Source organism: Podarcis pityusensis, assembly GCF_964106645.2.
Source record: "Podarcis pityusensis genome assembly, chromosome: 15".
Taxonomy (NCBI): Eukaryota; Metazoa; Chordata; class Lepidosauria; order Squamata; family Lacertidae; genus Podarcis; species Podarcis pityusensis.
In genome coordinates this window covers 33,652,243-33,679,626 of record NC_138040.1, presented here as the reverse complement: position 1 = coordinate 33,679,626, position 27,384 = coordinate 33,652,243, and the positions used below count along the sequence as shown (strand labels likewise).

The following is a 27,384-nucleotide window of genomic DNA, read 5'->3' as shown; positions in this document are numbered from 1 at the left end:
AGCTCTGTTTTTGAATGAGACGCCCAGCAGAGCTCAGAGGAGGTGACACACCTGCAGCTAAGAGAAGAGGGTGGATGTGTTATGTATGTAAGAAGCTGCAGTTCGCAGTTTTGCAGTTGAAATGTGAAAGAGATGAGAGCGTTACCCAGAGGCAGCTGAAATGAGGGGTGCAATCTTGAGGAGCTGGTCCAATTGCTTGCTTGGGTATCTTCTGCCTTGTAGCAGCACCTGCCGTTTGTCTCCACTTACAATTTGTTTGCACATTTTAAGCAAGGCAAAAATTATACAGACACCTTAAGTCTCCAGTGATCTCTCCAGGGCAATGGTTCTCAAAGTGTGTGGCATGCAACATTGTTGTGGCAGGAGAGGATGGCAATTGTGATGGGAAGGCTCACAGAAATTCAAAGAAACATTTGAACATTTCATATATTTTTTTATAAGATATTTATTAAGATTTTCAGAATATTACAAGACAAACAAAAAAGAAAAAAGAAAAAAGAAAAAATACAAAGTAAAAATAGTTAAAAACAATTCCTTCCTTCCATTACTTATCCTTCATTTGCTTATTTCCAGGACCTCCTCACACCTCCCTTTTTTGTATTCCAGTTCAGTTATTAGTTCAACAAATCCCTCCCCTCTTTATGTATCCTAATCATTAATCATAAAATATTGTAATTTTAGATTTTTACCTATTAATAAACCATTTTTTCATATTCCCTTATAACATTTCAGCTAAAGACCACTTAGTTTCTATCCAACATCATTCTAACATTCATTAATTTTGCAATATTTCTGTAGATAGTCTTTAAACTTTTTCCAATCTTCTTCCATCGACTCTTCTCCCTGGTCTCGGATTCTGCCAGTCATTTCCGCCAATTCCATATAGTCCATCACCTTCACCTGCCATTCTTCCAAGGTGGGTAGATCTTGTGTCTTCCAATACTTTGCAATGAGAATTCTTGCTGCTGTTGTGGCATACATAAAAAAAGTTCTGTCCTTCTTTGGCACCAATTGGCCGACTATGCCTAGGAGAAAGGCCTCTGGTTTCTTCAAGAAGGTATATTTAAATACCTTTTTCAATTCATTATATATCATCTCCCAGAAAGCCTTAATCCTTGGGCATGTCCACCAAAGGTGAAAGAATGTACCTTTGTTTTCTTTACATTTCCAACATTTATTATCGGGCAAATGGTAGATTTTTGCAAGCTTGACTGGTGTCATGTACCACCTGTAAATCATTTTCATAATATTCTCTCTTAGGGCATTACATGCCGTAAATTTCATACCTGTGGTCCACAACTGTTCCCAGTCAGCAAACATAATATTATGTCCAAGATCTTGTGCCCATTTAATCATAGCAGATTTCACCGTTTCATCCTGAGTATTCCATTTCAACAGCAAGTTATACATTTTTGACAAAATCTTAGTTTTGGGTTCTAACAGTTCTGTTTCCAATTTTGATTTTTTCCACCTGGAAGCCAATTTTCTTATCCAAATTATATGCCTCCATTATCTGATAATAATGAAGCCAGTCTCGCACTTTGTCTTTTAATTTCTCAAAACTCTGCAATTTCAATTTGTCTCCTTCTTGTTCCAAAATTTCCCAATATTTCGGCCATTTGGCCTCCATATTGAGCCTTTTCTGAGCCTTTGCTTCCATCGGTGACAACCACCTTGGGGTTTTATTTTCAAGTAGGTCCTTATATCTTATCCAGACATTTAACAATGCTTTCCTGACAATGTGGTTTTTAAATGCTTTATGTGCTTTAACCTTGTCATACCACAAATATGCATGCCACCCAAAAACATTATTAAAACCTTCTAAATCCAAAATGTCTGTGTTCTCAAGAAGCAGCCATTCTTTCAACCAGCAGAATGCTGCTGATTCATAATAAAGTTTAAGGTCTGGCAGGGCAAATCCACCTCTATCCTTTGCATCAGTTAATATTTTAAATTTTATTCTGGGCTTCTTGCCCTGCCAGACAAATCTAGAAATGTCTCTCTGCCACTTCTTGAAACAGTCCATTTTGTCTAAGATTTGCAGTGATTGAAACAGAAATAACATTCTTGGCAATACATTCATCTTTATAACAGCAATTCGACCTAACAAGGAAAGCTTCAAGTTTGACCATATCTCTAGATCCTTTTTCACTTCTGACCAACATTTCTCATAATTGTCTTTAAATAGGTTTAAATTCTTAGTGGTCATATTAACCCCCAAGTATTTTACTTTCTTAACCAGTGTTAAACCTGTCTCCTTCTGAAACCTCTCTTTCTCAATCGGTGTTAAATTTTTCTCAAGCACCTTAGTTTTTAACTTGTTCAACTTAAATCCTGCCACATGACCAAATTCCTGAATCAATTCTAATACTCTTTTAGTACTAGATTCTGGCTCCTGTAACGTCAGTACTAAATCATCTGCAAAAGCTTTCAATTTGTACTGTTTAGCTCCGACCTGTATACCTTTAATCAGACGGTCCCTTCTGATCATATTTAGCAGAACCTCCAGGACTGAAATAAAAAGCAATGGGGAAATTGGGCAGCCTTGTCGTGTCCCTTTCTCTATCTTGAATTCCTCTGTCACTACATTGTTAACTATTAGTTTGGCCTTTTGTTCTGAGTAAATTGCACTTATACCATTTTCAAACCCTTGACCAACCCCCATCCCCTGAAGATTTTTCTTCATGAAACTCCAAGAAATATTATCAAAGGCTTTCTCCGCATCTACAAAAATTAAAACAGCTTTAGTATTAATATTCACTTGTAGCATCTCCAAAATGTTGATTATATTCCTCGTATTGTCAGACAAGTGTCTACCCGGGAGAAAGCCAGCTTGGTCTTTATGTATCTCCTCCACTAATACTTTTTTTAACCTTTTAGCCAAAATATCTGCAAAAATTTTATAATCCACATTAAGCAGGGATATGGGGCGGTAGTTCTTAAGTTGTGTCTTTTCAGACTCATTTTTCGGTATTAGTGTAATATTAGTGTAATATAAGCTTCCTTCCACGACTCTGGCGCTTTTTCCCCCTCCAAAATTTCGTTACAAACCGTTATGTAGGCAGCTGGAGGATCATAAGTCATTGCTGTCTATGATCGAATTCAAAGAAAAACAGATAAATCTAAGGATCAGGGCTGTACCTGAACTTGAGAAAGACAACTTGAGTGACTTTCTTACGCAGGAATTTACAGACTTTTGGGACCTAGACCCAGACAAGTTAGACTTCAAGATAGTAAGTGCTTTCAGACTTGGAAGAGGGGGGAGAAAGAACAGGGTGAGAGACTGTTTGATTACCCTCCGATCAAGAGAGGAGAGAGACAGAATATTGAGCCTGCACTTCCAGAAGACCTTGGAAATAAAGGAATCAAGAGTGGAGATATTTAAAGATATCCCTAAACATCTTTTGGATCTTAGGTCCAACTACGGAGACTTGGTGGCCCTGCTAAGAGCAAACAGAACCATTTTTAGGTGGGAATTCCCTCAAGGCCTATCTTTTACTTTTAAAGGGAAAAAGTTTAAAATAAGATCAGTGGAAGATAAAGAAAAATTTCTGAAAGATCACGAAGAAGATTTGCAAAAAGAAACTGAAAAAGAGCCAAGAGCTTTAAAACCAGGAACCCAGGACATAGTATCACTACCTTTGGGATTGGACAAGTTAGAGAAGGTGATACCACCAACAGAACAAGAACAATTACTTGGTGCAGTTGGAGGAAAAGTAAAATAAATACACCATGTCCCTGCAACTATTAAGTTGGAATATTCATGGATTTAATTCCCCGGAGAAAAGGAAAAAAGTCTTTCATTTATTGAAAAAGGAACAATTGGACTTGATTTGTCTGCAGGAAACACATGTGATAAGGCTCCATAGGAAAGTATTGATTAATAAAAGATTGGGTCAGGAGTTTATTTCATCGGACAAGGTTAAAAAGAGAGGAGTTGTAATTTACGCGAAAGAGAGCCTATCACCGAAATTTATTTTTAAAGATGACCAAGGAAGATATGTGGCAATTGAAATCCAAACACAAGGAGAAAAATTTCTGATAGTAGGACTATATGCACCAAATGAGGGGAAATCTGAATTTTTTAAGAAGTTGCATGAGACATTGTTAGACTATATGGATTACAACATTATCATGATGGGAGATATGAATGGAGTGGTATCCACAAACATGGACAAGTTGCAGAGACAGGTAGTTACCAAAGATGGCAGACTGCCAAAAACCTTTTTTGAGATGACTGACAATATGGATTTGATTGACATTTGGAGAATAAAGAATCCCTTGGCTAGGGAGGGAACCTTCTTCTCTGAAGCCAAAATGACATGGACAAGAATTGACCAAATCTGGATTACTAGAGGACTGGCACCTAAGACTCGAAAAGTGGAAATTTGCCCTAAAACCTGCTCCAACCATAATGCTGTGAAAATGGAGATGAAATTAACACCTACCGGCTCCTTTAGATGGAGGATGAATGACACCTTGTTTAGAGATCAAGAAGTTACCAAGAAGGCCCAAAAAACCTTGAGAGACTACTTTGAGATAAATATGAACACTACCATCGAAAAAAGAGTAATCTGGGACGCAAGCAAAGCAGTTATGAGAGGGTTTCTAATTCAACAGAATGCAATAAAGAAGAGAACTCAAAATGAGAAAAAAGATAAAATTTTGGAAAAAATAAAAGAGGGGGAGAAGAAACTGAGAGTGAAACCAAAGTCACAAGAGATTCTGAGAGAAATAAAGTTATACCAAGTTCAATATATGAAGATGATGAATCAGGAAATAGAATGGAAAATTAAACAGATGAAACAAAGGACATTTGAATCGGCTAATAAATGTGGAAAACTGTTAGCTTGGCAAATGAAAAAAAGACAAAAACTTAACTCCATTACCAACTTGGAAGTGGAAGGAAAGAACATCCAGAATCCAGTGGAAATTAGAAAATGCTTCCAGAGGTACTTTAAACAGCTATATACACAAGGGCCACAGAAAGAGTGTGATTTAGACAAATTTTTAAAAACAAATGGACTTCAAAAAATCTCCCAAGAAAATAAGTTAATGTTGAACTACAAAATAACAGAACAGGAGGTGGAAGGTGCCATTCAGAACATGCAGTTGGGCAAATCTCCAGGGCCAGATGGCTTAACCTCAAAATATTATAGGTCCTTGAAGGATTGGATAATTCAACCATTAAAGGAGGTTTGAAACATTTGAACATTTCAGTATATATTGCAGAATACGGATAGATACCTTTTCAAAATGAGAGCAAGAGCATCAAGTGTATGGGAATGATTTGTGTTCTTATGTAGCTGCATTGCTTTATGCTTTCTTGAGGTCCCATGATCAGATTATAAAGTACTTCTGTTCTATGTTATTAATCAAGCATTGCTAGGAGTTGTTTATTTTTGTTTTCCAGTGTATTTCTTATATAAAAAAGAATTGGTGTGGCATGAGCACACTTTTATTCTGGAAGTGTGGCCCAGAGAAAAAAGTTTGAGAACTCTTCTAGGGCCCGAAAATTTGAAATCCTGAATTTTTAGAGTGGCAAGGAAGGTAAAAATGGAACCTGAAACCAGAGGGATGATTTTAGAAGAGCAGTAAAATTGGAAGAAAAGTTCAGGGGTGGGTTTGCTGCTTTTCTTCTTTCTCTTCCTCTCTCCTCCTCCATTCAAAGAAAGCACAGTGTCTCTGAAACCCCAATTCAAACCACGGTGCTTGGATTATTGCACAAATATGTTGTCTTAGCTCTGTGTCCTGATTTGTTTCAGCCAGTTCTGTGTTGGTTTCTGTTCTGTCTTCTAGCCAAGCCTAATAGCCCCAGGGAGGTGGCTCCCTGCACATTCCCTGAAAACACGTAAAGGTGGTTCATGTATGCTACATGTGCTTTTCTGCAAAGGAGAAAAATCTCAGTTCCACAATGCATGGATGTTCTTCTGACATGGAAGAGACTTGTGCATCTCTCTGCATGGGATGTGCACAAGTTCCTCTTTGGAACAGTATCTGGAGGAGGTGGGGGAGTAATTTGAATATCCAATTCATGGCAGAGCCTTAAAGAACTTTGCCATAAACGACTTGGACAGATAAATGTTTTCTTAGGGCAAAATCCATTGCCTATTTCGCCCATCCTTTGATTAGGTAAAGGTAAAGGGACCCCTGACCATTAGGTCCAGTCGTGACCGACTGTGGGGTTGCAGCGCTCATCTCGCTTTATTGGCCGAGGGAGCCGGCGTACAGCTTCCGGGTCATGTGGCCAGCATGACTAAGCCGCTTCTGGCGAACCAGAGCAGCGCACAGAAACGCCGTTTACCTCCCCACTGGAGCGGTACCTATTTATCTACTTGCACTTTGACGTGTTTTCGAACTGCTAGGTTGGCAGGAGCAGGGACCGAGCAATGGGAGCTCACCCCGTTGTGGGGATTCGAACCGCCAACCTTCTGATCGGCAAGTCCTAGGCTCTGTGGTTTAACCCACAGTGCCACCTGCGTCCCTGCGTCCTTTGATTATGGGAGACCAAAAACACAAAACTTTATTTTTATTTATTGTTATTCATATGAAGTATTTTCATATGAAGTATTTCATTTTCATACTTCATTGAGTATTTTTTTTATCCCAGAGTGGGCAAGAATGGAACAAAGCAATAAGGTTATACTGGAGTAGAAAAAATACAAAATCCTTAAAAAAACTACAACAACAGGTCCAGGAAATAACAGCAAATCAATAGTTCCACTATAGGACAAGCCAAATAATTGAAGTTTGCAATTTAACCAAATACCTAGGTATTCAGCATTCACAGGAACTAACTTTGCCTGCCCACATTGGCTCCTGCACTTGGTACAACCCCCTAAGAAATTCTCTCCCCAAGTTCTGCAGAAGTGGGCTGGCCCTGGGCAGGGTTACTACCCCATTGCACTGCTTGGCACAACATCTGGATATGATGGATGCACGAGCCGCTCGCGCTCCCTGATTTGCTTTGATGCCTTTGGTTCACAACGTGAAGATCTGTGTCACGCAGCCCAGGCTGGCTCTGCTCTCCCCCTTGCCCCAGGGTGGGTTGAAGGACCTCCTGGGCATGCGGCCCCTTTCCCCACCCTGGTCTTGTGGGAACTGCACTTAACAGGAAGCCTCCAGCCCCATCCTTCTGCCAGCCGAAGCCTCGCTGGCTGCAATTAGCTAATGCGCTGTAACTGCTGCCTCTGCAGTTTGGGGACGGCTCTCCCCGCAAGACCGACTCCTTACACTTTTGTAATTGGGGCTGGGACATGGAGTTGCTGATTTTACGGGAAGCTCATTGATCCCACTCAGATAATTACAGCTCCATTTGGAGCCTAGGCAGGACAACTGCCTGCCAGCTTAAGACATGTTTAACAAGCCTCAGCCGGTCTGGCTTGCCAGCTGCCTGGCCTTCCAGCTCCAAGCCACATCTCCTCTTCAGGAGCGGGGAATCGGGTATACACTCTGCTTCCCTGGTATGACAGAGAGTCTAGTGTTGTTGTAGTGCAAAGTGTAAGAAGTTGCCTTAAAGGTAAAGGATCCCTGACAGTTAAGTCCAATCACGGACGACTCTGGGGTTGCGTCGCTCATCTCGCTTTATTGGCCGAGGGAGCCGGCGTACAGCTTCCGGGTCATGTGGCCAGCATGACTAAGCCGCTTCTGGCAAACCAGAGCAGCGCACGGAAACGCTGTTTACCTTCCCGCTGGAGCGGTACCTATTTATCTACTTGCACTTTGACATGCTTTTGAACTGCTAGGTTGGCAGGAGCTGGGACCAAGCAATGGGAGCTCACCCCATTGCGGGGATTCGAACTGCCAACCTTCTATCAGCAAGCCCTAGGCTCAGTGGTTTAGACCACAGCGCCACCCACATCCCTAAGAAGTTGCCTTATACGTGGTCAAATCTTTGGCCCCATCTACAGTGCCTGGCTCCTCTAACTGGGAGCACATCTCCAGAGTCTTGCCCAGTCTGCTGTCTGAGTCTCTGAAGTAGGACGTTGAACCTGAGATCATCTATGTGCACAGCATATTTTCTGCTGTTGAACTATAGCGGAGAAACTCAAGTCTGAAGCCCAAATGAGGCTTTCCAGACCTCTCTATCTGACCCACGGGACTCCCCCTCCCCCACAGGCCACCCCCCCCCCTTTTCCTAGTCCTGCTCTGCCCCTTCCTGGGTATTTTTGCTTGGTTGGATAACACCACAACTGGAAGAAGTGGGAGGCACAATGGAGAGATGGAAACCTCTGCAACCCTAACAGTTGTTAATCTCAGAGCCAAGCAACACATTGACACTCATTTATCCCTTATCTGAGCCCGTGAGCCTGGGCACTCCAGAACATGCTCACGACTGAACATCAGAAATGAAAATGCAGCAGTGACAACAACAAACAGGGAGTGAGAACAGAGGGAGGGGAGCCAGGGGAGAGGGCAGGGAAGGAAAGAAGGGGATGCACTGTTTTATCGCGATAATGTGAGAACCCTAAGGAAGGAAGGAAAACAGTGGGTGGAAGGGGGAAAGAGAAATGGAGACGTTCCGTTCTCCCCATGATTCACATTTTTTAGAAAATGGGATGTGTGGGAATCAGCACAGCACTAGCTCAAGGCTTCCCTCCCTGGCTGACATCTTGGTAAAAAAAACCCTTGCCATGGAAATTAGCATTCAGGAATAATCTCCCGTTGTTGCCAATGAGACACTCCCCCTCTCCTCTAACGAAGCACCTGATACAGTGGTACCTCGGGTTACAGATGCTTCAGGTTACAGACTCCGCTAACCCAGAAATAGTACCTCAGGTTAAGAACTTTGCTTCAGAATGAGAACAGAAATTGCTCGGCAGTGGCGCGGTGGCAGCGGGAGGCCTCATTAGCTAAAGTGGTACCTCAGGTTAAGAACAGTTTCAGGTTAAGACCGGACCTCCGGAATGAATTAAGTTCTTAACCCGAGGTACCACTGTACTTATTTTGAGCAGGGAAACCTTCAATACAATTGCTAACTTGCAGTTAGGCTCTCTGCGTGATAACTCCCCAATCTTGAGGGGCTTTTTGTGCAGTTCATTTCAGGGCTCCAAGAACTGGCGTAGGCAGGATCAGCTGCCTTTGGTTCCCTCTACCCTATCCTGCCGGTCCCCTTCATTCTGAAGAGGAGCCCCAACCCAGCATGCCTTAATATGTGGTGGATTTCACAGAGCAATTTGCCTCTCCCTCCTTTTCATGCTAGGCTGCTGTCTCCGAGGCCTCTGGGCCTTAGGGCAGGATGTGGCCTGACCACAGCTTTTGATGCTAAGTCAGTTGCATTCAGGGCTGACTGCAAAATGTTTTCCAGCCCCTTGGGAAAGGCTCGGAATGGCACGGTGGTTATGGAGGGACAAGAAACCTGCAGTTACACACACATATATCTTTATACAAGCCATATCTAAAGGGCTGAGCACCGTAGCCACATGAATGCTCCCCTGGAATGTCACCAGGATCCACCGGCAAGCTGGCAATAAAACCCTCCATCAACAGCTGACAAATCCGCTTTCAGCTGGGATTTTCTGAGAGGCATTAGTAGAGCTGACGGTTGGCAGCTTTCAGGGCTGTGCAGTTGTGCCTTCAGGGCAGGACTTTGGGGCAGACGTCCAGGGCTCCACTCAGCGGAATGAGCAGGGCAGTCCTTTAACAGCAGCCAAGACTGGCTTTCCACGTTTTGAAGTGAGCAAAGTTGTTCACATGACCACCCACACCGTAAAGGCCAAAATGGTCTTGCAGGCCACAGGAGGTGTGCTTGTGGGCTTCAAGAAGAAGAAGAAGAAGAAGAAGAAGAAGAAGAAGAAGAAGTTTGGATTTCATATCCCGCTTTATCACTGCCCGAAGGAGTCTCATAGCGGCTAACAGTCTCCTTTCCCGTCCTCTCTCACAACAAACACTCTGTGAGGTGAGTGAGGCTGAGAGACTTCAGAGAAGTGTGACTAACCCATGGTCACCCAGCAGCTGCATGTGGAGGAGCGGGGAATCGAACCCAGTTCACCAGATTACGAGTCCACTGCTCTTAACCACTACACCACACCAATAAGCCTGTGAGGAGGAGCTTCCCCCACCTAAAGAACCCTCCCCTCCCAATAAGATTATTTAAGTGCAGAGTCTAAAATTATCTTAGTGCCCTGCTGGGGCTTGGTGTGTGTGTCATAATAATATATACCCCACCCATCTGGCCAGGCTTCCCCAGTCACTCTGGGCAGCTCCCAACAGAATGTTAAAAACATGATAAAACATCAAACATTAAAAGCTTCCCTAAACAGGACTGCCTTCAGATGTCTTCTAAAAGTCAGATAGTTGCTTATTTCCTTGACCTCTGATGGGAGGGTGTTCCACAGGGGAGGCACCACCACCAAGAAGGCCCTCTGCCTGGTTCCCTGTGACCTCACTTCTGGCAGTGAGGGAACCACCAGAAGGCCCTTGGAGCTGGACCTCACTGTCCGGGCTGAATGATGGGGGTGGAGACGCTCCTTCAGGTATACTGGGCCGAGGCCAGTAACTTAATTCACAGGTAATGGAAGTAACTTAATTCACAGGTCATGTGTACAGAAAGGCATGGACCAGAACAAGCTAGCCATAGAAACGTATTCTGTGTGGTGGGGGGCGGCAGACTGCTTTGCAAAAATGTGCCTATGAGGAGAAATTGCTGATGAATTTTTATGAAGACTTAAAAATAAATAAATCACAAACTGATATGGAAATGTTGAGAACTGAACTTCAGATTGGAACCAGCCAGAAACCAAAAACGACTGATTTGCCCATCCCAAATGCAGAAGAATTCGTCGCAAGGGTAAACAGGGCAACTGTGGAATGTAATAGACCGAGGAACAGAAAAGCTGAGCAATGTGCCAGTGGTTGGGTTGGAGTTGACAGAAACAAGCCCGTGCCAGGAATAGCACTTGCCTTCTTAAAGAGTTCTTTGCTGAGATTTACCTTGTAATTTAACTGGGACGATGTATCCCTGAAATGAAGAGTCACATGAACAAGTTGCTAATTAAATCAAAACCTCTGGATTGCTGGTTTCCTTTTCTGGCAGTTTCAGCTGCCCCCCCCCCCCCGAATGCTCTTTAAAAGATGAGCAGTATCATTCCACTTCATCCCAAATGCCAAAGAGATCCTTGGCAGAGCTCCAGCATGGGCAATTTGCCTCTGTCAGGGATTTTGTGCAGGTTTAGAAAAAAATAAAATAAAGGAAGGGCACTTAAGCGAATAATGCAGGCAGATGGACACGGGTAACACTTGGAGAATTCTGGATGTTGCAGCATTGCCAGAGCTTAAGAAGACCTCAGTTGGGTCATTTCCTGGGTGGGAGGCTGCTGGCAGGACAGCATGCCCCATAGAAACATGCCAGGGAAACGGTGACCAAAATGATAAGGGGTTGGAGCATCCTGAAAGGGTTAGGAAGGGTCTGTTGAGCCATGGGAGATGTCTATTTGGGGCTGCAACTGATGGCGAGTGGTGGAGGGCAGAACCAGAACCAAAAGTGGCAGAGTTTGCAGCATTGCGGGACTGTATAGCTCCTCTCTCCCTCTCTCCGTTTTCCTCTCTCTTTCTCTCTGTACCACCCTCTTGCTGAAATGAGGCTGAGACCTAAGGCCACAGTGGATCGCCACCTCCCAGAGCCTAAAGCATTTGGAGTGTGTTTTTTTAAGTCTGTATCAGAGATGGCTCATAGCATCCTTGAACCATAGAGGTGGAGAGGTCCAGTCCAAGCTCCCTCAAGAGGCAGGCAGTCCAGTGCTAGAGCATCCCCAACCAATGACTATCTGACCTCAGCTTGAAGTCCTCCAAGGAGGGTGACCACCAACCCTCTTAGATGTCACCTTTTGCTTCTCTATGTCTTCCAGTCTTCCAATATTTTCCCAGTCTTCAGTTTAGTTCTCTGCATTTCCCGATGCAAATGCACCACTATTTTGGGTGTGCATTTCTGTAATTTGGCATGCTTGTTTGCAATTTTGCCAAATATGCATTTTGTGCAAAGATGTTTCCCCTAATGAAGTGCATTTTTGTGTTATTTTATTTATTTATTTATTTATTTATTTATTTATTTATTTATTATTATTCAATATTCAATATTCACTGCCCTATATCCGGAGGTCTCAGGGCGGTTCACAAACAAGACCACAACATATAAAATCAAACCAAAAACAATAACCCATTTAAAAAAAAAAATCCCAAAAGAGCCACATTCTAAAAGCGTGTTGGATGCCAATAAGATCAATCAAAGGCCTGGTTAAAAAGGAATGTTTTTGCCTGGCGCCTAAACGTGTATAATGAAGGTGCCAGACAAACTTCCCTGGAGAGAACATTCCATAGACGGGGAGCCATTTTCACCGACATGTGACTTTTTAGGCTCATGGTATTTCAACGTATGCATTTTTATAGACATTACTTGACTGGAGGTCTGCGCAGCAAAATTCAGAGAAATGTGAATTTCAAAGGACTCTTGTGTCCCCGTTCTTGTCCTGTTTAAGAAATGCTAATGTGTATTTAATGCCACACATCTACTGATGTTACTGAACCAATGTTGCTCATTTCTCCTTGCTGGACATGGCTTTAATTGCCTACTTTTATTGCCTTTCTCCTAAGGCAACAGAGCGACGGCGTTTCTGCTCCTCCGCGGGTCTTCTCCCCACCTCATACCTATGGCTACATCTGTGGTCCGCTGGCCTCTGAGCTGCTAGAGAACAGTGCCGTGGACGACGATGACGACCCCAACATGGAGGAGGAAGGTGGCTGCCGTTCCACAAAGTTCTTCCGCAGTTTCTGCTGGACCCCTTCGTCCAGCCTGAGTGAGGATGACGCCTCGCTGGGGGGCTCCCTGCTCAACGGGTGGGGATCTGTCTCGGAGGACAACGGCACCAGCACCCGCTGCAGCCTGGTCAGTTCCACCGACGGCTCCTTCCTTGTTGATGCCAGTTTTGCCCAAGCTCTGGCCGTGGCGGTGGACAGCTTCTGCTTTGGGCTGGCCCAGAGGGACATAGACAAGGCGTTGACAGGTAACAGCATCCTTTCCTGGTGAAAATGTTAAGAGCTGTAGATTCGTAATCTGGTGAACTGGGTTCGCGTCTCCGCTCCTCCACATGCAGCTGCTGGGTGACCTTGGGCTACTCACACTTCTTTGAAGTCTCTCAGCCCCACACACCTCACAGAGTGTTTGTTGTAGGGGAGGAAGGGAAAGGAGAATGTTAGCCGCTTTGGGACCCCTTCGGGTAGTGATAAAGCGGGATATCAAATCCAAACTCTTCTTCATAGGGGAACAGTTAGGGCCAGAGGCTTGCAAGGGTGATGTGGGGCTGTGCTTCCCTCCCTAAGCCTGGCAGAAACTTCCCAGACTTTGGGAAGGAGGCGCCAGGCTTTAATATTTTAATACTCTAATTTACCGGGAACATTTAATAGACTAGCCTGGTCCCCCTAGTCCACTGACCGCACACCACCGCTTCCCTTCCTTGTAGCAAATAACTGGTGCCCTTCTGCTTATTTATTTATTTGCTTGTTATTTTCAGGCACCACCTTTCCATAAAAAGGTGCCCAATGTGTCCGGCACCAGCCGAGTCCATCAACAAGATAAAAATAAAAATGAATTCACAAGCGGATAAGCAATACAGAGGAGAGCAGATTTTAACAAAATGGCAGCTTGTTAAAAAAATATAATTAAGGCAGATGGGGAGAGAAATCTTTATTGAAGAGTGGTCCATTTTTATTGCATTTTGGAGTAATAAGTAAGATAGGAATTATTGGAATCACTGTAAAACAGAAAGTGAGGTTATGACAAGATAGAAATAGGTGTGAGTGTCTCTCAGATCGATCTATCTATCATTTATCTATCATCTATCTATCTATCTATCTATCTATCTATCTATCTATCTATCATCTATCATCTATCTATCTTCCCACACGTGTGCACAGTCACACACACAGAGGAAGAAACTATTTTTAACACTTGGTACAGCATTTTAGACACGTTAGCTCTGGATCCTGGTAGGGTGCAGTTAATCACTAAAAACATATATTTAGTCCAAGGACTAAAAAAACAAATTACTTTTTTATAGCAAAATGTTTCAGCTTCCTCCTTCTCCAGCTGCTCTGATGTGAAATATAAAGCTAAAGCAAAATATGAGGGCTAGAGGCCATAAAATATTTGGTGGATAGCATCCATTTTATGGAGTATAATTCCACTGATTATATGTATTCAGTTTTATTTGATTCTTTGTTTATCTGTACATAAAGAGAATTGTGTGGTTTTGGGGGGGGGGGCACACAGCAAAGACTGCAATCCTACACCTACCTTCCTGCAAGTAAATCTCACTGAACTCAGCGGGATTTACTTCTGAGTAGATATGCATAGGCTTGTGCTGTAGTTTAGGGATACAGATTGAAACACAGAGCAAAACGAATCTGTGGAGGAGGAAAAATGCTTGTTGCTGCTGCTGTTTTTAAAAGGATATTAATTGTGCCTCATTATGGGGAAAAGTTCTTGCCAACCTAGCAGTTCGAAAGCACGTCAAAGTGCAAGTAGATAAATAGGTACCGCTCCAGCGGGAAGGTAAACGGTGTTTCCGTGCGCTGCTCTGGTTCGCCAGAAGTGGCTTAGTCATGCTGGCCACATGACGAAAGCTGTACACTGGCTCCCTCGGCCAGTAAAGCGAGATGAGCGACGCAACCCCAGAGTCGGCCATGACTGGATCTAATGGTCAGTGGTCCTTTTACCTTTACCTTTAACCAACCTAGGGAGCCTCCTCCCCCTGGCTCTGCTCAGCCAGGTGACAGCCGACTCTACAAGTGTGTGTGAGCAGATCCTTGCCCTCCTTAGAGACGCCCTCTGGGACAGTGGAGTTCAGTTGCACGCAGGGTGTGATCCAGCCTCTCCGGTGCAGCCGACAGCCCCGTTGATTTATTCGGTATCTCCTGCTCAGGTTGTGGGCCCTTCCATTCAATCTCTGTTCCTCATAATAAGGCAGACGGCTAGGGAAGTGCGGTTTGATTTATCGCGGCAGTAATTCTCCTTTGCCGTTAGAACGAGGCTTTTGTTTCAAGTTCTTCTCCCCGTATTGCAAACTTTGAGGGCCGTAAATGACAAGATTGATGGAGCAAGCGAAAAAGAGGGGAGGCCTGGGAAGGCAGGAGGGGTAAAGAGCTTCTGGGCACAAATAGGCTGAAAATCCCTAAGCGACTGGCCAGGAGACAGCTCCCGTTCCCCTTCCCCTCAAAGGCAGAGGGAGGATTGGTTTCGCTCCTTCCTAACAGATGCCTTTGAAATTCTTCCAGCCTTTGTCCCCACAATCATTCAGGCCTCCACTGTGAGGTCAGGTAAGGCTTAGTGTGCTTGACCTTGGACTCAGCTACACAGCAGCAATTAAAATGTTTTTAATGTGTTGCAAAGTGCAATATGCAAAGGTGACAGTAGATGGCGACAATGAGCTATGCAAAATTCAATGGATTTTTCAAAACTTTTTGATATAAAGCATTTTCACAGCATTTTTAAAAAAAATATGTGTGTAGATTTCACCCCAGACAAGCCTTTTGGGCATCCCACCAGATTTCTGCATTTGGCATCGCAGAACAATCCAGTGAGACCCCAGCCACAGATTCTGTGGATTTAGGCTTGCAGGATATTGTGTATGTAAGGTAGTGATATCATCACCATCATCATCAGTAACATTTCTTACTCCTCCTTCTCCATAAGATCCCAGGACGGTAACACAATAGTATAAAAATACAAAATTATGTAAAACCGAGAGGGCTTCTGTAAATTTGCGGCTGTCCCTGGCAAATAGGGACACTCGGAGAGTCTGCTCTTTGCTTCTGAGATGCATTCCCTCTTTTGCATACAAATGTATGCAAATGTATGTAAATAACTTTCTCTCTCTCTTTTTAATTTGATTTCTTTGTTTCTTAACTTTGTTACTTCTTTATTTTTTTCTTTATAATTTTTCTATTTTATATATATTTTTCCTTTTTTCCTTTTACCTGTTAAGAGATAATACATAATGTTTGTATAGACATGCAAATCTTTTAATCAATAAAGAATTGATAGTTCATAAAAAAATTTTTAAAATTTAAAATTCATAAAAATGGATAGTTCATAAAAAAAATTTAAAATACAAAATACAAAATAAAAAGTTGAAAATAATCGCACCCAGTGCGCATTTAAAGCTCATGGCTTCCCCCAAAGAAATCAGGGAACTGTGATTTCCCCCCTCAGAGAGTTGCAAATTCCCAGCACCCTTAACAAACTACTGGGATTCTTTGGGAGAAGTTGTATGCTTTAAATGTGCACTGAATATGCTTTAAATGTTCAGTGCAGATCTGTCCAAAGATAGGCTACAGAGGCGTGTCCACTAGCAGCTGGTGTGGTGGGATGGTAGTGCTCACCTGAGCTTCCAACAGCTGAGTCTCTGATGCTTACTGGGAGGGAGAAGGTCAGCATGGGGGCAAATGCCCCGGTGGAAACACTAAATTAGCTCTCACAGCGCTTTTGCACTGTGCTGACTACTGCCTTGCCTCTCCCCCTTTCCTCCTGGATAAGCAGCAATGACAGCTGTTGGGAGGTCAGGTGAGCATTGCTGTCCACTGCTGGGAGTTCCTCTGGCTATTGAGTGGTAGCCGGGTCCTTGTAAGTACATGCAGTAGACGGGCAAAGAAGGAAAAAAATAAGTGTGTGTTTGTGTGTGCATGTCTGTGCATGAATGTTGGACGTTGAACTTGTTTTCATTGTAAAATGCACATGCACAGCAAGTTGTAGCAATAGATTATGGGTCCCATCTGCCTAAAAGGTGTTATGTACTGAAGTTCTCACCCTGGGCCAGCAGGGGGATACTGTAGATAGTTATGCAAATGAAGGATCGAAAGTGATGTTCAGTGATTGGATAGTTTTAGAAAGTTGCTACAGTAACGTGGTGCTGGAGCTCTATATAAGCAGGCTGACTGAGCCCTTCAGTTCAGTTCTGGCCTCTGAATAAAGAAGAGCTGTTTGAAGAATCGCTGTGTCGTCTGATATGTTCACCCACAACTTAACAAAAGGCACCCAGATAATCCTATCAGCGGCCCATAGCTCAGAGTAAGGCCTTTGAGCAAGAGGCAGAGTTTGTTTTCACCCCTGCAAAATTCAGCCAAAATTTGCACCAGTGCATATAAATCAGCATATGCATGTTTTATGCAGAATTGTGTACCTGTGTCTTTGTAATGCCCCTGAACAGCTTCATGTCTGAGAGGGAAAGAAAGTTCTCTCTTTCTTCCAAGCAGGTATAATTTTGTAAACTTCTATCACACCCTTTGCCCCGACTTAGGCTGGAATCCTATACCTGTTTACTTGGGAATAATTTCCATAAGACTCAAATAGAATCGACTTCTGAGTAGATATACATAGGATTCCATTGCTTGTCATCTTTTTTCTTTTCTTTTTTATCTTAGGAGCCACCCAAAAGCCTGTTTGTTTTATCACTCATTTGTTTATACAAATTATATACAGCTTAATTTTAAAAAAGAAATCTGTAAGTGATTCTCATGCGCCAGACCATGGATCATTTTAATTTCCCTTGTCCTGCTTAGACCTGCATTCATCATAACACACATACCCTACAAGGGGGAAAAAAGCAAACTTCTAAACTGGAACATATTCAGCAATCTTGCACAGGTTGCAAACCCTTGAATGCTCCTAAACCACCTTGTCAAAGGCACAGTCAGGGGGAATAAAATGATTTATTGGCCCACCATTTCATCACATATTTGTAGGTGCAAAAGAGGGGATTGGAAATTGCATTAGGGATTCCAAGAGAATGTGGAGAGTTATTCCCAATTTTATTAATGCAAAACCCTGAAATGTGGTGTTGTTGCTTTTGCCTGTAGCATTAACACACACACACACACACACACACACACACACACACACACACCCCACTTTTCTGTAACACCTCTGGTGTTTTCCCTTCTCTGCACTCCCAACAAACTGCTGTGGGCTTGTCTGAGCGATACTAAGGAACGGGGCAACTGAATCTGGTTGCTATCGTGTCATTATTTTTGCAGTTCAACGGGATCCCCTGGAGGTGGTTCTGGACATAGGGCAGGGAAAGAGCGTCTGCTTTGCATGTAGGCTGTCCCAGATTAAATAATAATGATAATGATAATGAGATAATGATAATGAGATAATGATAATGATAACGATAATAATAATAATAATAATAATAATAATAATAATAATAATAATTTATTATTTATACCCCGCCCATCTGGCTGAGTTTCCCCAGCCACTCTGGGAGGCTTCCAATCGAGTGTTAAAAACAATACAGCATCAAACATTAAAAACTTCCCTAAACAGGGCTGCCTTCAGATGTCTTTTAAAGAGAAGATAGCTGCTTATTTCCTTCACATCTGAAGGGAGGGTGTTCCACAGGGCGGGTGCCACTACCGAGAAGGCCCTCTAGCATTTCACTGGCATTTCCAGGTACGACTGGGTGAGAGCCCTGCATGACATCCTGGACAGACACTGTATAAGCGCTGCAATGAATCAGAAGGTGGTGGACTCTCCTTCATTGGAGGTTTCCAAAGGCCATCTGCCAGGGATTCTATAGCAAAGGGGTTGTCCTTAGTTGACCCCTGGAGGTCCCTTCCTGCTCTGTGACTGTGGTTGGTCTTTAGATGAAATCCCTGCTTCCCCTGAGTGGGTGGTGACCTGCCTGCTCTTCTCCCTTGCAGACATTTTGCCTTCAGCACCCCCTCTCCATGGACTCCTGCAACCACACGTTTCCTTGGAGAGCTCAGAGGAAGCTGAGCAGAAGCCTCCCGGATCGCAGCTCCTTCCTGCGTGGGAGTGGAGCACAGATTGGGTGGATGAGGAGGAAGCCAAGTATCCGCAGAAGGCTGAGAACTGGAACGCCGTCCCGGAGTTGGGAAAGGGAAAGGTGGCAACAGTAGCAGGAGAAACCCAGCCACTCACTTCTGCCTTGCAGGGGATAAAGGGCAAGTGTTTTTTGTCTTTTATTTATTTATTTGGGAAAGTAGCCTTGGAGGCTGCAATCTTAGACAGAAAAGCAAATGAGAGTAGAGATGAACTCTTCCTCTTCCTTCTCTTTTTTATATACACATTTTTATAGAATTTTTAAAATATCAGTTCCAACAGTCATACAACATAACTTCTCCTCTTATACAATGTTTTTAGACTTCCATCAACACCTCTGATGATTTTCTGTTCTTTATCACTTATTCTGCATTTCTTAATTTCTATATTACATTTAATTATCCTTAATTATCTCTTCATAGTCTTTCTTGCAATATTTCAAATAATCCACCTTACAAAACTTCTTGCAGTCCTACTAGCGTAATCTGTACATCACAATTACTTTTCAAACAGTTCATATATTTATTCCAGTCTTCTAAGAATCTCTCATCCCGCAGGTTTCGAATCCTTCCTGTTAATTTATCTAATTCTGCATAGTCCATCAACTTCATCCTCCATTCTTCTTTCGTCAGCAGTTCTTCTTGCTTCCACTTTTGTGCCAATAGTATTCTTGTTGCTGTCATTGCATATAAAAACAACTTACAATCCTGTCTATTAATATCATCTCCTACAATGCCAAGTAAAAATGCTTCTGGTTTCTTAATAAATGTATATTTCAACATCTTTTTCATCTCATTATATATCATTTCCCAGAAGTTTTTCACTTTTTTACATTCCCACCACATATGATAAAAAGTGTTTTTTGTCATGTTCTTAATAACTGCATATGGAGCAGATGTGGGGTCAAGGGGCAAAAGGGACTGGTCTCTCTGCACTTTTAACAGTTGCATTGAAGAATATATTTCACTAGATGCTGCTTGCATGACAAGCTGCACCTCCCAAGGTGACCCTCTCGTACGCAGCTACCAAAGCAGGGGGAGACACCTCTGTCCTCCCGCAAGGGATGTTTTCCAGAACACATGCTTAGCTGCCTTACAGCTGATATCACAGGTGACTACAGGTGTGGGATCACCTGTAGCTGGATGCAGCTGGATCAAATAAATTGCAGCAACACCTGCAGCCAAGCTGGTGCCCAACGTAATGCTCTGCTTTCCTTTGGACCACATCAGTGAGGCTGAGAGGGAGGTCTCATCATCTGGGCAGCCCAGGACCTCCATACTCTCTGTGCATGCTTCTTCCCCAGGGAGGTCACTTTGGTGTTGCTAATGCAGCAGTTTGGCTTCATCCCCTCCATTGTCTCTCGAGACAGACAGATGCCAACAACAACAATGAATTAGGGGGTGATCCCTGCACTGTGGGCTAAACCACTGAGCCTCTTGGGCTTGCCGATCAGAAGGTCAGCGGTTCGAATCCCCACAACGGGGTGAGCTCCCGTTGCTCAGTCCCAGCTCCTGCCAACCTAGCAGTTCGAAAGCACTCCAGTGCAAGTAGATAAATAGGTACCACTCTGGCGGGAAGGTAAACGATGTTTCCATGCACTGCTCTGGCTTTGCCAGAAGCTGCTTAGTCATGCTGGCCACATGACCCGGAAAAACTGTCTGTGGAAGCGGACAAACGCTGGTTCCTTTGGCCTGTAAAGTGAGATGAGCGCTGCAACCCCAGTGCCGTCTGCGACTGGACTTAACTGTCAGGGGTCCTTTACCTTTACCTTCACCCTGCAAAAAGCCAGCTTGAAATCCCTATGCACCAGCTGATGCGTAGGGAGATTAATCCTCCTTGGTCACTATCTTCCCCCCACCCACACAGGCCAATTTTAACAGGTGGGTGGATCAACCCACCTGTCAATCACCTGACATCGTTATAACATCGGATGAGTGACAGGTGGGTTGTCCCCCACACCTCTCAACATTGGCCTTTGGGATGGCAGGAGATAAAGAGCTGGCCAACTGGGCTAAAATTGCTCCCCACGGCTGTACTAAAGCTACAGACGTCCTTTCCCCTTTTGCATCTGGCTAGCCTGGGAGCAGGCCCAGCATCCAGATGTGGCATTGTTGGGCAGTTGTAGGGTCCCAGTAACCTACTCCCATCATCCCTGACCACTGGCTGTGCTGGTTGAAGCTGATGGGATTTGGAGGCTGACAACATCTGGAGGGCAAAACCTGGAGGGCCCCCACCCATGTCTCCACCCCATCCTAGAGCGATCTTACATTGAGAGCATGGTGGGAAATGTAAATGGTGGCTTCCCTCCCCCCCCCCCCCAGCACTGATTCAGAGCACTGCTGCTGCCACAGTTCATAAATTTTCTGTGTTCTGCTTGGTTGTGCCAGAGGCTTGACTTCAGACTGGGAATTGTTCATTTAAGGCGATCCCAATCCGTCAAGTCAAGCTGACAGGGTGGGGAGGTGGACTTTGCCCTCTGGACCCTCAATAATGTTATTTGCACCCTAAAAGTCCTGACCTTCTGGAACTGAGCTGATGGAAGTCAGGCGGCAAGAAATTCAAGCTAAATAGGGAGGGCATTGTCATGGGGACAATAAACGGCAGGGGAAAAGAATGGTTCTCCTGATTTGCAGCAGCCTTGTCTGTGCATTGCAAACAGGACATACGCAACTCTCTTGCCCAGGGTTGGCCAGCCTTTTGACACAAGAGATTCCTTTGCACTTACGAGTTGGGTAGATTAAACAGCCAGGATAGGAGGGAGCTTTTCAACCCCTTGGTAACTTGGTAAATCGCCACACCTGCCAAAATGCCCTTGGCCTCCTCAGCTGCTCAAGATACACAGACTTTGTTAATTGCAAGAGGTCAGCCTGCCTGACCCAGATCTGAGATGCTGCTCTGTGGGCCAACATGAGAGCATCACACATGGTGATTTGGGCCATTGCAACTCCTGTACTTCAGCAAATTTGCTGCTTGTTTTGCAAATTTTGCTGAAAGCCACCTGCTTTCGAAGGAATAGGGTGACACCTCCGCCCCATTCAACTGCCTATGTGGCTTCTCTCTTTTTGGGTGGGTGTGTCTTATAAATTGCCGGCAGTGCGTTGAATTGGGGCCAGTGTCTGCAGTCCATGACTGCTCCATGGTGGGGGCAGGGGTGCACAGAGAAGACCTATTGATTTCCAATGCTCTGACTGACTGATGGCCTCCCACACCTTTGCGCCTCAGCAAGCAAGGAAGAGAGATTCAATTAGTGATAGAAGTATCCCGTGCACCTTGCCTCCCCTGCCATATCCACTTTGGATCAGAGCCTCACACAGGAGAAAGCCTCACTCCCCAAGATAGCTCTGAGCGATGCCTCTTGTGGATCACAGCAAGCATCCATCAAAGGCATTCAGGGGTCGGAAGGCAGGTGCAAAAAAGAGCAGGCCAGGGCTGCTCCTGCGTCTTCAAGAGTTGTGTTGTAGAGGGAAGGCGGATGAGGCTCATAGCTCAGTCCTGAAGCACCTGCCTTGCATGCCGAAGGTCCCAAATTCAATCCCTGGCATCTCCAGGTAGGGCTGGGAGAGAGGCCTGCCTGAAACCAGCCAGGATAGACAACATTGAGCAAGAGAGGCCAATTGGTCTGCCTCAATCTAAGGCAGCTTCCTATATTCTTATGATAGGAATCTGCTGTACCTTTAATTAGCACGGTCCATTGGAAACTCCTCTGCACCTTTAATAATTGAGCCAAATAGGGGAGTTGAGCAGGTGACAAGCTACATCTGCAGAAACTCCCTCTTCTGCTTAACTGGCAGAAGTCCTGTCCCTGTTTTTGTTTGTTTGTTTCCAGCAGGCCATTGTATTCAGAGTTCACTGAGCCTCTCTGGCGTCCTTGAAGGAGAATAGTTGGATCATCAATAGAGAGCACTTGTCATATTACAAACTAAGTCACAGACCGTGATCTATGTACTCTGGCAAGAAGGCCGAGTACTCTGCAGTGATACGTACTTATGACAGTGCGGGTGCTATATTGCTCTGCCTTTGTTCGTGGCAGTCTATACCACCACAGGAGATAAGCCACTCATCAGAGGTAGCTGCTGATTAAGGCCAGGTTGGACAACCTCTGGCTCTCCAGCAACATCTGGAGGGACAATGCCAGTGGTTTTCAACTAGTGTGCTGTGGCACCCTGGGGTGCCTTGAATGATGGACAGGGGTGCCATGGGCAACACTGGCCTCTGTTCCTCTTTCCTTCCCTCTGATGCCCTCTTGCGTCTCTGCCTCCCAAAGGCTTGCACAGCTGTTGCAGCAGCCCTGGTGATATGCTCTCCTGGAGAATGATGCTTCTGGGGCTGGCCAGGGGGTTCTGGTTGACAGGAGCTGAGGCAAGTGGGTGAGGGAGTCAAGCCAGCCAGTACAACAGCCCTTGCTGTTGGGAATGGAAAGACTAGTGGGAGGTTGGGCAGGCAGGCTGGCAGGCACCATGCTGGCCTTTCTTGTGCTTGCTGTGTGCAAGGCCTGCCTGGGAGCTGAGTGCCTGGTGTTGAAGGGGAGACTTTCCAACATGCAGGCCCGGCAGTGCCTGCTGCCGCCACTGCTGTCTCCCAAGGTAAGGTGCTGGCCTCACGTTTACCTTGGGTCATTCTCCGTTGGGCCACTAAGGCTGGGGGCATCCTCTTTCCAGGTCCCTGTGGGGCAGTGTGAGGAGGCAGCTCTCCTTGGGGCAGAGGGGACAGCTCAGAGACTGGGGGCAGCAGCAGCAGCAGCAACTGCCCAGAGGACTCCCAAGGAGAGGGAGAGGAGATGAGGCTGAGGGAACACTCCACAAGGGGGGTGTTCGAAAAAGGGTGAGAGGCTGCCAGCTCTGCAGGCAAGGGGTGACATAACTGGGCTCCTGAGCCCCACAGGGGTGCCTCAGAAAGAATGTAGTTGGTCATGGGAGCTGTGGGCTCAAAAAGGTTGAAAACCTCTGGACAATGCAATATGGGCCCTGGCAAGCACATGCTTAAACAGATGCTGACACATGTTTGAGCTGCCCTCATTAACTGCCATTCTCTGGGCTGTCCTTAGCCCACTCCCTGCAAGCCTTCAGGCCCCACACTCACTGCCAAGAGGACCAGTTGAAATAGTGTCCCCTTAGGTGCAGAAGCAGACATTTTGCATGGGGGAAGGGCCTTTTGTTGAGGGGCCATAGCTTGGTTGAAGAGCATCTGCTCTTCATGTAGATGGTCCCAGTTCAAGCTCTGGCATCTCCAGTTAGGACTGGAACAGATCCCTCTATGGAGTGCCCTGTCAGTCAGTGTAGACAATATGGTGCTAGGTGAACCAATTCTGCCTAAGTCAGTTTCCTAAACTAATAGGTCTCTTACTGAGATTCTTCAGAAATTTGTTGGGGTTCACAGAAGACAGAGGAGGAATGAAACAGAGACTTCTCAGTAGAAGTTGTTTGAATAAAGAGCTGTTTCCATGGAGTTAGCCCTTGAGTTGTCAACTTTTTCTGTTTTGCTGCTCCTGCTCCTATGCTTTTAACAACTCATGGGCCATACCGCAGTTTAGATTTTGGAAGGAAACTTCATAAGTTGTTGTTAAAGGCAGAGGTGCAAGGCCCATAAAAACAGGCAGTTCTAACCTTGCTTATACCAGTCAAAAGGCAGCAAGCTCTTTATTTGGACGTCTGCTTGTTGCACTGTTTGGATATTATTAATTTGCTTCTTTTCAGGGATGTGGGGGGGGGGGAGAGAGATGGTTCTTCTAGGATATGCTGAGCAAAAGCCCTGCTGTAGGAAAAGTGCCTTTGTTTGCACCAGAGGGAGGCCTGCCGGGCACACGCTTTTGACCGGCTCCAGTATGTGCACACAGGATTTTCCCCTTGGTTGTCAAAGCAACGGCTTCTGGCTTTGCCCAAATCTTCTGTGCCCCTGCCCTGGTGCGTCAGTATTGCCTGGAACAATATCCTTTTTTGTGCTTGAGCTACAGCCCCTCCCTGCCCCTTCCCCAAAGGACAGTAATAGCAACAGACTGTTTCTTTTCAGGTGCCTGCAAGTCTGACTCAAGCAGCTATCCAGACAGAGAAGCTGGGGCCATCAAGGCTCCTCTGACAGCTACCCAGGACTCTGGGTCAGGATCCTTTGCCATTCCCAAGAGAGGAGAGGAACCGGTTGTGGAGAAGCTCGCCACGCCAAACAAAGGGGGTCGCTGAGAAGCCCGGAGAGCACATCTGAGTGTGGGGACAAAGGTGCATGAAACAGATCAAGGCAGGCCCCTCTTGCACTTCCTTGGAAAGGGGTCTGTCAGGATTAGAGAGGGATGGGGGAGACGTTCAATTCAGTTTGCATTGAGAGGAGGATTGATCAAATTCACACTTTTCAAAATGATACACAGACCATAACCCAAACATCCTTTGAAATCTGCCCTTGTCCCGATTTTGCAATGCACTTCTCCAATCAATGTTTACAAAATATGGCTAGATTATCGGAGAGGGTGCATGAAAAGGAATACATTAGCAAAAATAACATACCCCCAAAAGAATTATATTAGGGGAAATTGCCTGCAAAAAAAAATATGTACGTTAGTTAAAACTGCATTTCAAAAAGTGTTTATTAGGAGAAATTCGCATGCCGGTGAATTTTCACGAGGAATTGCAAATCGCTGGGAAAATGTGGAGAACAGAATTTAAGACTGGGAAAAATGAGGAACTGAGGGAACAAAAATTGACAGCTCCTTCATTCCCTAGCTCTAATCAGTATCTCTTCTTGGCCAGTAGACTTTCACCAATCTTGGCCTTTGTCAACAAACCCAAGCATATATTTGTAATCCCTTCTGGGAAGGAGAATTTCCATGGAAGTTCCTTGGAAGTCCTTGAGCCAGTTCTGCCTGCATGCCGTGGACCTTTGCAAAATTTCAGAAAGTCTCTTCTCATTCTAGCATCTCTCAGGGGGAGACAAACCCCTGTCTGAAACCCTGGACTGATGACAGCACTGAGTTCGAGGGATCAATGGCCTGGTTCTGTGTAACCTCCTCTTCTCACCTCAACCATAGCATTGTTCATAATATATGTGGAAGAAGGAACCTGCCCGTATCGTGTTCACAATTTTTTTTAGCTTTGAGACTAGTTTGGACTATTGAGCATCATGCAGCCCTGTGCAAACTTAAGTAGGAGTAAGCCTCATGGAACACAGCGAGACTTCCTTCTGAGTAAAAATGCATAGAATTGGGATGTCAGTGAGTCAGGCCTGGGATTCACCTTCTCTCATTTTATCCTTGGTGTTCCAGTGTATGTTTTTTTGGGGGGATAGGGAAAAAGATATCAGTTTACAGTTTTTGAACCGGTCCTTCTATAGCCTGCCATGATGATCTGCAGTCCTGAGCAGATGATCTAGTGGTGCATTTGCATAATTTTAGACTGTGTTCCTAACACCCCTCCCCTCTTTCGACAGCAATATATATTACTTAACTTCAAAATGTGGTAATCCAGCATTTAGGATTGATGCATTTAGGAGCCTTCCTGCTCCTGCAGCTGAATGGATCCCTGGACATCTGCCCCAAAGTCCTACCCGGATGGCACCACTGAGCTGAACGTATTTAGCTTTGCAACAGGAAAACCTTCACCTGCTGATTCTTGCATATTAAATGGACTATAAAGGGAGAGGAGCAAAGCCAGACCAGTGTTTTCTTCTCCTCCTTCTTCTCCTGGCCATATTGGCAACTCTTCAGAAGTCTGATCATCGCAGGAGCCTCTGAGGTGGAGATCAGTGTCAGGAGAATGAAGAAAAACCCTCTGGGTCTTTTCTTCATTGGCTTCTCTCCCAGGATCCATCAGCCTCTGCCACCATCTGGGTTGCTGACTTGCAAGGACATTTCTACTGGGGAGAGGGGCACTTTTTCTAATCTCCTACTTAACTATTGATTGCCAACCCTGTGGATTTTTAAAGTTTGGACTGAGGTCCCCACCACCACCGTCTCCATGCAGCCTGCAGTGGTTTCTGAGAGAGAGAGATAGAGAGAAAAAGAAAGAAGGAAAGAAAGAAAGAAAGAAAGAAAGAAAGAAAGAAAGAAAGAAAGAATCTTCAAAGTGGAGAAAATAGCAACCTGGTAATCATTTTAAACTTGGGCAGCCCTTTGTTGCTTTCTCTGTTTTTACCTTCTTGCAGGAGAACTGTTTACGTCGCTGCAAACATTTTCTTTCTTTTGCAGGTCTACTAATTGTGCCTGATGTGGCACAGCTACTAACTTTTTCATGTGTGTGTGTGTGGCCTTACTGTGTAAATAAATTGAAACATTTCCAAAAGGTGCAATCCATTTCATAGCATCACAGTGTTTCAAAGAGGCCATAGGTACGTGCCAGTTGTTTCCTTCTGTACATCCTTTACCTAAGAGGTATTTACAACTGACCAGGTTGGGGGTGAGGGAAAGCAGGGGAGAAGTTGGTTCAGGGCAAGTCATCCCCAGAGGATGTGGGTGTCCATTTCCCAGACCATCCAACTGATAGAATTTAGCAAGGAGTGTACTTTAAGACATGGTAGCTGCTCAAAGAGACCCAAAAGTTCCATACAGGGGCTGGAAACCTCAGGTACAG

At 44.8% G+C, this 27,384-nt stretch overlaps 1 protein-coding gene across 2 annotated transcripts in view; it reads left to right on the top strand.

The window, feature by feature from the left end:
* Positions 1-27,096, top strand: part of ROBO4 (roundabout guidance receptor 4) — a 106,530-nt gene extending 79,434 nt beyond the window's left edge. The window contains exons 18-20 of one of the 2 annotated variants that reach the window (XM_080982334.1): positions 12,589-12,998; positions 18,694-18,957; positions 24,842-27,096. In XM_080982334.1, coding sequence (XP_080838460.1) covers positions 12,589-12,998; positions 18,694-18,957; positions 24,842-25,008 — 841 coding nt within the window. In that variant the 3' untranslated portion in view covers positions 25,009-27,096. The remainder of the gene's footprint in view (positions 1-12,588; positions 12,999-18,693; positions 18,958-24,841) is intronic. The other variant, XM_080982335.1, reaches the window with a different exon arrangement.
* The last annotated feature ends 288 nt before the right edge of the window (positions 27,097-27,384 follow it).